Source organism: Aptenodytes forsteri, unplaced genomic scaffold, assembly GCF_000699145.1.
Source record: "Aptenodytes forsteri isolate BGI_AS27 unplaced genomic scaffold, ASM69914v1 Scaffold190, whole genome shotgun sequence".
Taxonomy (NCBI): Eukaryota; Metazoa; Chordata; class Aves; order Sphenisciformes; family Spheniscidae; genus Aptenodytes; species Aptenodytes forsteri.
Genome location: NW_008794597.1, coordinates 42478 through 53745, shown reverse-complemented (window position 1 = coordinate 53745; position 11268 = coordinate 42478). Strand labels below are relative to the sequence as shown.

The 11268-nt window shown below is 38.1% G+C and overlaps 1 protein-coding gene across 2 annotated transcripts in view; it reads left to right on the top strand.

Moving 5' to 3' along the window:
* Positions 1-3122: 3122 nt before the first annotated feature.
* The window catches only part of FBXO11 (F-box protein 11), a 40521-nt gene continuing 32375 nt past the window's right edge, over positions 3123-11268 (top strand). Inside the window, exons 1-3 of one of the 2 annotated variants that reach the window (XM_009272689.2) lie at positions 3123-3245; positions 3369-3450; positions 10569-10710. In XM_009272689.2, coding sequence (XP_009270964.1) covers positions 3138-3245; positions 3369-3450; positions 10569-10710 — 332 coding nt within the window. In that variant the 5' untranslated portion in view covers positions 3123-3137. Of the gene's footprint in view, positions 3246-3368; positions 3451-10565; positions 10711-11268 lie in introns of both variants that reach the window. The other variant, XM_009272688.1, reaches the window with a different exon arrangement.

The window sequence follows — 11268 nt, the reverse complement described above, 5'->3', positions numbered from 1 at the left end:
CGTCTAACTGACCTGACTCTCGTTATCCTTCTATAGCCAGTAAATTACCTGCGCCCAATTAGAAGATTCGTGGCAGGGCCAGGCCGAAGACTCTCTGTTCCTGAAGCACGTTCCTTCCCATGAGCCACTCTCACAATACATGAGCCGCTGTCACAATACGTTCCATGGACTGGTGCCTCCAGGCCGGCACTGCTCAGCAGTGATGGGCACCTTGACACGCGTGTGCCCTGAGCACCCTTCTGCTTCCCAAGCGCTGTGTGGGTTCGTGCTTTCCCTTCTCTCATCTTGCCGCTCGGGTGGAAAAAAGGAAGATTTTAATTCTTTGATACCTGCTGTGAATCTGAGTGAATGTGTGCATATCCCTTAATGTCATCTGTGCTAGAAAAATGATCTTCGAGCAGGACTCCTGCCATCCTCCTAAATCCATTGCAAGAAAATGAATACATTTCTCTTCTGCTTAGCCAGTCCTTCAGTGTTTCAGCCAAACTGACCTTTACTTCCGTTTTCCCCCACAGGCTTCTGCCTTCTCTTTCCAGCAGTAATACGTTTTGTCCTTAGTGGCCTCCGTGGGTTTACTTCTAAGGACCTGACTGGGGTTTGTCTCTGCCCTTTTCATTGCCTACCAAGGGATCAAAATTCTGTGCTTTGATTTTTATTTTTCTTTTTTTGCTGTTTTCTTTGCTTATTATGCTTTTGCTGTGTTTCATGTGGCAATTTTGAGCTATTGTACTGACCATCCAGAACGGGGAAAAACCCAGCCGTTCTGACAGTCATTTTGTGTCTTCAATGCAAAACAGGGGAACGGGCTTCAGACAAGACACTCAAAATCCCTGAGTAGCATGCTTCTGGGGGATATTAGCAACAGAAATCATAATTACTGTATCAGATCTTAAATAGAAATAAGGGGTGTAAAGTAGATACGTGCTGCAGAGTATGTTTGGGTGTTCTGCTAGGAGAGAGCCTTGCTGCTGGTGGTGGCTGCCTGAATTCCTTCTGGCAGGGCCCACTTCAGACCTGCAGCTCCTTTTCAGCTCTGGCGTGCGAGGGAAGGCTGGGAACTCTCCTGTAGCAGCTTCTCTCTTACACCTGCTGATACCTTGTTAAATTGGTAGGGTGTTTTCGATCAGAGATGAAAAGAAATGGGTAAAATTAGGCAACTGAACCGTGAGTATGCAGTGGGTTTGCTCTGGGGTCAGTAACCACTTGCAGGCACGCGATGCCAACATTGGGCCAGACACTCATTCACAGGAAGATGCACTGCAGTGCATCTATCAATGTCCTTTAGGTTTTTTGCATAATGCATAAGTACTTAGCCTTCATAGGTAGAGAAGCGCCCAGATGCTAGTGAGGTGTGTCATGTAAGTAGCAGACAGGGAGAGTGAGAGTGAGCTAGCTTCTAGCTGAAGTTACGGAGGTTGCTCTGTTTCAAAAAGTGGTGGTCTTTTGGTAGAAGTTTCACAGTTCACTTCTGTCCTTAAAACCCTGTGCTGTTGCTGCAAAGGGGGTGGTGGTTTTTCCCAGTTATGTGGTCTTGTCCCTTCCTTGTGGCTGTGCTGAGCTGGACCAGCTGCTGGGCTGGCCGAAGGCTAATCATGGAGGTACTTCCTGCAGGGTTAGTTTTCAGGTGGATTAATGAGCTGATGACACTCTCCTAGATTGCCCTGAGCTGACTGTGTGAAGTTGCACACATACCACCAGCTAGCTTCATCTTTTTACCAGCTTCTGTCCCCTATTCAGATGTCCTGGCAGTGTTGTGATCCGTTTATGATACGTGGCAAGGTTTGCAATTTATAAATATCTGCTAAGGTAGAGGAAAAATTGGGACCAGAAAAGAGCAGGAGGACACTGAAATAGCTTTTTCTTCAGAATTTTGTTGGTTAGCTGTCATTGATGTAGCAGCTTGGGCTATGATGGCATGCATAATCCTATATAAATGCAACGTTTTGTAATTTATGTCCAAAAAAACCAAAACAAAAAACCCTTGGGAAAATCGTGAGATTAAGGTCTTGAAATGGTAAGGGAATCTTTGGAACTTTTTAAAATTGCTTTTCTTTGTGTTTTAAACAGACTGGTTTAATATTTGAAGAGTAGGGGGGTTTTATGGTGGGATTTTTTTTTTTACATCAGTTTCTTTCACCCTAATATATACAGGAAAACTGCTTACTTTACAGTATTGCTTTTCTGGCTATTACTTTTACATAATGTTTTTACCCAGTTTAAAAACAAAAAAGCAGTTAAAACAAAAAGGAAGTCCAAAATTCTTTTCTCACGGTTAGGCATCTGCAGAAAATATACTTTTTACTTAAGTGGAGCTGGGCTTTAATTTATTTTCTAGACGGTTTTTGTTCTGTCCTTTTTAAAATACTTGTAACTCCATTATATGATGCTAGTCATAGGGCATGAAGTGATAAGTAATTATTCCTTGCTTGTTTCAAGTATGTTACATAAATATATGAACATGGAAAATTGAAACTAATGAATCAAAAACTTTTAAAATTATACTCATCACACTTTCTGCACTTTTTTTAAAGGTCAGGGAGAGAATATACTCTTACTTTTCTAAGTATAATTTAGGCAAACAGAATGTATGTATTTAAAGCTACCTCCATTTTACAGAAGGATTTGTATGCTGGCCTGGGCTATTCCTGAAATGTTTAGGGAAAATTCTGCCTTGAGTTTTGTACTAAATGCTGTGTTTACTAAAGGATTTCTTGATAACATCTGGTTAATAATTGAAACTCCAGTGTTCCTCGTTATGCTGATAGTGTTAGGTGAAAAATTTGAGGTAATGAGGTGATGGAATTAGTGCAGTGAATTATATGCTTGCAGAGAAACTGAAAGCCTGGGGTTTTTGTTTCTTCATTGTTTTTTTTTTAAGCAGCTTTTGGTATAGCTGCTATGTACATATGGAGAACATAAGTTAATTCATGTGTACTTTCTCATGTAATTTTATGTATGCTGTGTATATTCTGATTTTTCACTAAAAGTTATCTGTGCTCTAGCACTTCCTCCCCACCCTCGTGACTGGATGTATTTATCTGAAAATTTCTATAGCGTTTTTCTGGTATAAAACAAAACTACAATTCTAATTAGCAAATCTCCCTTTTTTGTTGACAGATGATGATGTACCTGCAGATATGGTTGCAGAAGAATCAGGTCCTGGTGCACAAAATAGTCCATACCAACTTCGCAGAAAAACTCTTCTACCTAAAAGAACAGCTTGCCCTACAAAGAGCAGTATGGAGGTAACTTCTGTTTGTTTGTTTTTAATTGTAAAGTAAATCTTACTGTTTCAAGACTAGGAAGCTAATTAGTACTTTTCATAAGTTACCTAATGACTGAACTAATTCTTATTTATTTCATTAAAGGGTGCCTCCACTTCAGCTACTGAAAACTTTGGTCACCGAGCTAAACGTGCTAGAGTATCTGGAAAATCCCAGGATTTATCAGGTAATAACTTTTTATACAAAAAAGGGGGTGGGGGAGAAGAGGTGGAGGCACTTTGACTTCACACACACACCCCCACACACGCCACCCCTGAACTTACTTTTCCTGTCTGTTCTTCAACTAAGAAACAGTAGTGAAAAAACAACTACAAACTTGTTCTGAACTTCAAATTTGGAGGCATGATTTTAATCTGATTTTTAGAATCTGGTCCTTTAGTCTGCCTGCTTCACTGCAGGCATGTTGGTTTGGGTTTTTTTGGTTTTGTTCGTTTTTTATTCTCCTCAAAGTGCTGTGTAGTTGTAGCCAAGTTACTGTTAGAAGCAGTAATGCTCCAATGGTGCAGCACTCTGACTAGGTTTATTTACCATTTCTTATATTGATGTATTGTTCCAGTATATTGTTTAGAGGTAGTTTTGGTATGTTGTTACAGCACTTCATTATGGAGAGAGGGAGAGTTTGTGTGTGTTTATAAATAAAAAATACACATATACCTACATACATATGTGTACATTATATGTACATATATTTCACATATACGTATATGAACACTGTATAATAAACACATACATGTAATACATGTGTATAGAATTATATTGTGTGTAATAAGTGTGTCTTTTGTGTGCACACATACTGTTTTTTCTATATATATACACACACACACACACATATATAGGCACACATATCCTACTTGTTCTTTTTTCTACATCATTTTTCAGTCTCTCTGCTTCTACCCCTTTTTGTCTCCTGACACACTCTTTAGTTCCAGGAGATCTGCTGTCACTTCTCCCTGGAAAATCAACACCAACACTTGCCAGCTCCCATTGATGTGGTTTCTGTTGCTTTTCTTGGGTGTTCTGGTTGTTGGTTTTTTGTTTTTGTTTTGTTTTTTTTTTTTTTAGTCCATGTCTCCCTTAACATTGTGAATTAAAACTGAGCAGCTGGCACAAGGCTTTGGTCCGTTTTCATTGCTTCTGTTGAAGTCTGCTCTTTCTGGCTTCTCACCTTCTCCAGTGTAGATTTTATCTTTCAAGCCCTCTGTCTCTTTCTCCCTCTGTTTTATTCCCACCCACCCCCCCAGCCCCCACTTTGATTAACTCTTAATTTCAGCAACTGTTTCAGAATCATTTAACCTCAGATTTATGTCCTTGAAATAGCCAGAACCAACTGAACATCAACCTGTGTCATTCTACTTCCAGTTTCATTTCCTGATTTGATATCTGAAGCCTTGTGCAAAGTTGTCTTGTCATAGACTCTGTTTCTCTTGCCAGTTCTTAGTTTTTCTTCAAGGTCATTCACTTTTGATGTGTTCTTCATTATGCTTTTACTTGCCTCCTTGCTTTAGTGAAGGTGTGTAACTTTACTCGAGTCCTGTGGTACAAATTACAGCATGAATGACACTAATTTCCAAAGGAATTCTCCACACTTCTGCTGCGCATTCCTTTTGTTACATTCTTGAGCTCATGCGGGGAAAGTATGGGGATTGTGGAGGCTTCTCCAGCATGGAATTACCAGAAGAATTGTAAATAATGATTTTATAATTGTGCTTTTAAGATTGTATTCAAACCAGTCGCAATCTAACAAGGGACTGTCCTTCTCAACCCATTTTCTACTAATCTTCTTTCCCAGTACGGATGACAGGGGTTTTTTTTATTTTCCCTGTTAAGATTTTGAGGTATTCCTCTAAATTTGTACAAGTATTGATTGCGGTGAGATTATTTTTTTTTTTTCCTGATTTTTGTTAGCATAGATAATGATAGCTGTTGTGACTGAGTTGTAAGCGTGAGACTTTCTGGATTGTCATCAGTGGAGATTGTATATTGTCATCTGGAACATATAGCTGTTTATTTTAGAACTGTAGATGAAATGAAGGCGTGGGACTAAAACATAGGAAAATGTCTTGGTGGAGAACCGTTCATTCTTGTATGGACTCTGAGTTGAGGAAAATTTGGCAGAAATGAAAGGAGGAATGCCAGTCTAATAGAGTTTCCAACTGGAGTGGAGCCAGTAGTTGGAAAAACAGAAGACTATTCCTTATTTTAATACTGATTTCAGAATTAGTGCTGCTGAGAGAGAGTTGCTATTTCAAATTGTAAAGGGGGAAAAAAAAAACAGTCTCGGATACTGTCAAGAAGAACACGTTAGAATTTTGAAATATTGACATGTTTTTTTTCTGTTATTTGCAACCCTGTCCTCCAGTGGTCTCTGCAGTGGACAATGAGTTCTTCAGTCCTGAGACAGAAAGACTAATATACAAGAGTCTTGATGAGAAAGCAGCACATTATAGAAAATACGTAAATAATTTTTCACTTGTAAGAGTTTAAGTAGAATACGAAAAACGAAGAAACCAAAAATGTAGATAAGAAAAAGGTATGATGGAGCTGTGCTGCTTAAATCACAAATGACTGGTGAACCTACAAATTCAGCATTTGTTTGACATCTGTAGAAAACATTTACAGCTTTTAGATCTTACTGATCCAAATATTTGTATCATATGCTAATATAATATTTATTGATTTACAGAAAGATTTAAATACAGTATATGTGGACTGTTTCCTTATGTTACCTCAACTGTAGATGTAGGCTTCTGCTTACCGAGATATTTCAGTCTTCAGTACCACTTGTTTCGTCATGTCATTTTAATCCAGGGTTTTAATCATTTGACATACTTGTCCTTTTTGTTTATTACTGTGTAGGTTTTTTCCTCTCTTGCTTTAAGATCACTACATTTGCATATCTGTTTTATACTGGGCAGTTCTTGCTGACTTTTAACCATCTTTGGAAGACTTCAGAGACAAGTAACTTCTTTTTCACTGAACTATGGAGTTGCAGTAGATACTGAGACTCTAGGTTACTGGATCACTCATTGATTGTTCCGTACATTAAGTACATGCACAGCTCATACATTTCACAGAACTTACTGCCTTTTTAAATTTATTTTTGACTTTCCTATTGATTTATAAGATCTTTTTCCAAGAACCCTGCATGCTATGTTTTCTGACATATTTCTACTTCTTAACAAGAAAATATTTGAACTAAATGCCTCCTTACGGAACAAAAGCTATTTGTCTCCATCTTCTCCACTAAAATGGACAAAAAAGGTATCCATACAAGACGTAATTTACAATTTGGGATTCATGGGATGGCATTCTTGGTCTTTGTACAAAGAAGGTAATTCACTTTCAGGCAGCTTTCCCTGCCCTTTGTCTTGATATTACTATACTAGTTTCCATCTAATAAATGATCAAAATTGAAACTGAATTAGCTTCACGCATATCCTGTGGAAACCGAATGACATAACCGGCTGTGTTTCTAATTTTCAGTTGTCTAGTATATTAACACTATTAACACTTCATTAAAATCATAAATAGTTCAACTGTCAACTTATGTTAGGGCAAAGATAAAGATTGGTGATGGCCTCTTGCACTTTGTTTTTATCCTTGTCTATTTTTAACACTTATTTGGAAAACTGTCAATTTTTTTCTTAAGAGTATGCATTTTGTACTTAACCTTCGCTTTGTCAATAGGCACAAAACTGTCAGAAGTAGCAGCACACGTATGTTTCTGATTTGGTGGCCAGACAAACCTTTAAAACTGTTTCGGCTTATTTTTGTAAACTGGGTGGAAGAACATACTGAATGCATCCTTGCTTTGACAGATTACTAAAAGATACCCAAAACGTGAAGTGTGAATTTGTAAAACACAAAAGCATGGAGTTCTCTCTTAGACCCAGAGGATATTTAAGTCTTCACGTTAAGAAGCGAATTAGCTTTTTCCAATTATAGTGGAGAATTTCACCTAGTAACCACTATATCAGTGGTTTGAGTGGAGAAATCTTAAATCAACCCCTTCTTAATTGAGCAGAAGGGCAATTTAAATTAAATCTTTCACTTCTACAGGATTTTGGATAAAGGTGGGTGAGGATAGTAAACACCTGTAAAATCATCTTCGTTTTGCAAGCAGTGCCTGAGTTTCCAAGTAAATACAACTTGAAAAATTGCAGGGGGTGGGGGGGCTTATTGTGGCTTTATTTTTTTTTTTTTTTCCTAAATATTTAAATCAGTCCTAGGGACTCAAATGATTAAGTTGCTTTTTGAGACTTAGTCTTCTAAGTCATGTAATAGCTTTTTGAAAAGCATATTCTGCCCTAAGGTCGTCATTCAAAAATAAAAAATCCAAACCAATTCCATTAAGAACTCTGTTTTAATGGTCTCATTCCATAATTTTGATACAAGTTGGCCCCTGGATTTGGTTAATTAGAAGTAAAAAGACAGTACTAAGATAACTAGTACATGAAAGCCAGTGTCATTTTTTTTTCATAAAATCAGGTATTATGCTTGGGATAGGTGATGTCTTAAAACAAATACTCTGCACTCACTGCTGTTGCTCTCTGCAATCTTCCCAACCATCTCTCTGTAGAGTAGAAAGGAGCTATACCAAATTAATAATGTTTTTTTTTTTTTTTTTTTTTGCAAGAAGTTTTTTTTCACACTTTCAAAGTTGGTCCCTGCCCCTTGCAGTAAGGAAACGCATCTGGATTTCAATTTTCATTTTGAGATAGGGCCTAGGGAGGAAAATGGGAGTAGGAACTGTTGAGCAATGGGAGGCACTACACTAGTGAACTTCCCTCTTCAATAATAAATTAATCAAGGTCCTAACATATATAAACTTAAAGGAAGAAAAAAATTCTGCAGGTTGTTGAGGTAAGTAACTGATTGTCTTGGGAAGAAGATGAAATTGTATGCCTCAGGGATTTGTGTGTTAAAAGGAGAAGACAGGTCGTGGAAGGCTTGTGAGGATTTACAGTCTTCTACTGTCTTACAAGCTGAAATGCGATGTTGTGAATGCAAGGCAGTATCTCCACATCTAACTGGAAAGCTACCAGAAAAAGATGAATTCAGAAGCAATGTCCAATTATCCTGTGATGCATTTCAAGGGTAATTAGGACTGTAGAATAAATTGTTGCTGCCTGACACAGGAAAGAACCTTTATCTCCAGTGGTAAAGGTCCTTTTTAAAGGATTGTGCATGTACCATTTTTGGTGATGCCCAACCATGCTCACCTTATGGAGTGCTGGAATATGCTCCCCAGACTTTGGGCTCCCCAAGTGTCTCTTGAGCATATAGCCTTTCCAGACTACTTGCTTCTTACTAGATTTGCTAACTTACTGGTTTCAGCCTGGCTCATAAGCTTTTTGTTTTGTTTTTTTGAATAAAAATATTTTTTTTTTTTAATCTGGCTTTAATAATACTGCTGCTGAAGGGAACTGTCTTGGCCAGCTTCTGGACATTCATTCCTGTCTCCTTCCTTGTGTCCATGCTAGCACTTCTGTAGCTTGCAATGAACTACAATGAGGAGCTGATCCATAAAAAAAATTAGTTTGGAGGAGGATGGGTAAGGATGAGGAAAAAAAATTCTGGTTTATTCTGTCCATGATCAGTACTACCAACCTAAAGGATACTTTGGGAGCAAATAGCTATGTGCATGTGGAATGGTGAGACTCATCCCTTTTGTACAGCATAGATTTTTGTTGGATTAAAGTGGCATGTACCTATAGCTTATGACTAAGCTGTGTTACTGTGGAGGGCAGCCATCAGTCAATTGGATAAATGCCCTCCTAGCGTCTTAGAGGAAATCGGTATTTGTGAATCACCAAGGTGACATTCGTACAATGGTGCAACAAGGAACAGGTTCAGGGAAAGTCACTGAAAAGTCAGTAATATTTCAGAATTTCTACTAACTGGTCTGACCACAGATGTAAGCATGATACCCTGGAAAAACAGCTTTAATCAGTTCTCTCGTAGTACACAGGTTCTGGTGATGTGGTCTGTAGACCACAGTTTAGCATCTTCATAAAAGTCACAGTTCTGGTCCTTGCAGTTCACGTCTTCTCTCTCTTCTAGCTGGAAATAACGTAGTTATTTGTGCTGCTTTGCCCAGGGGCTTATCTTTTTCTTTTCTCCCCCCCCGCCTTGTGTGTGGAATCTCACATGCAAACTATTTTTCAGAATGTTATTCCCTCAAATTTAGTAGGTCATCTTTCTGAGGATCACTTCAGTAGTCTTCCTGTAGTAGCCAAAATCACGATCCTATTGCTCCCGAGGTTCAGATGTTCTAGGAAAAAATCAGTAATGCAAGGGGCGTTACATGGATGTAATTGCATTATGAACGTAGTAGGAGCTTTTAATGCCTTGCATACAAATCCTCTACACTTTGGAAGCTGTTCTGTACAGTTCTACCTGAGAATAACCAAACAAGCGACCTGTGCAAACAGAACTCCCCTGCTGTGAGGATACCTGCCACAGAAGGGTCTCGTGAGAACACAAACTACAGGTGCGGGTTTCCTGTATGAACTGTGGTATGTAGAGTGCGCATGTGCCCAAGAGCAGAGGGTTAACAAAGCACACTCATGTCTCCACACAATGATATGGGAACACCACTTTCTCAAACCTCTCTCAAGAAATACAATATCTGGCAAGGCTAACGCTTCTTCTGGCTTAGATTTTTCATTTTAAAAGAAAGAGCATAAATGGGAGTAAGTGGAAGGAGGAGACTTTGGAATAATTGCTGGCTACTGGTTTCCTGCATCCCAGACACCCTTTTTCCTAATGTGTTCATTGTGGGAGAACAAGGAAGTTTTACTAGTCGTTTTTCCAGACAGTGACTATTTCTGAGTAAATTCTTCTGTGTTTGAAAACATTTGCAGAGATTTTGACTTTGGGACTGGATTATTATTATATGGATAATGTGGGTTAATTGAACCACAATGAAGCTAATAGCAGTGAGGAGCCAGTATATCTGGAACATACACAGTAGCCTACTTAACGTCTGCAGTTGTATGCAGACTGATTCTTCCAATAGAAAAGGTGAACTAAAAAGTTTTGAAAGAGGACTTGACGTCTATAACTTCTACCTGACTCCAGAGTCAACCATTTACCTCTTTTTTGCCTTTAGATTTAGATGAAATGAACTTCAAAAAAAAAAAAAAAAAAAAAAAGCTGCTTTGAGATCATTGGCATTTTAAATGGGAATCTTTCAAATGGCAAGCTGGGGATCTATTTTGGTCAGAATTTGGGCTGGTTAAATATGTCAATAATCTTATATAGATTACTGTTTAATAGCAGCACCTGCAGAACAGTATCTTCAGGAGAAGTTGCCAGATGAAGTGGTTCTAAAGATCTTCTCCTACCTGCTGGAGCAGGATCTCTGTAGAGCAGCTTGTGTGTGTAAACGCTTCAGTGAGCTGGCTAATGATCCAATTTTGTGGTAAGTGAAAAGCTATTCCTCATTATTGTGAGAAATATTAGATGTGCTGCACGAGATGCCAGTACAACAGAAAAATTGAAATGTTGGTTGCAATTAGTTGAACTAAAAGCAGTTGTATTTTCATATGTCTGGTTTAGTTAAGCATTATTTATTACTTATGAATATCTGATTATATGTGTTAAACAGTAAAACTTTTGATTCTCTAGTAGTGTAAGTACTAGTTAAATAATGGCTGTTTCAAAAAATCAGTGAGGTATTCCTTCAGCAGCCACTCCTTTCCTTCTTCCCCTCTTTAACCTTTTTCAGGCTTCTGTGGGGACTGTGTTACTTGACGCTGAAGAAACAACACATTTCTTAATGTTAGATGCAAGTTTTGTCTAGTGTTACTTAAATTTTTGGTTTGATTTTTGTTTGTTTTGTGTAATGGTTGGATACTTGGGCTGTGTCTAAATTTGTAAATTTTATAAACAACATGTTTCTTAGGCTGTGTTGTTTTTTTTTTTTAAATAAAGTTTAAGACTAAAATAAAAATAATAAAATTTGAGTATAACATCACAA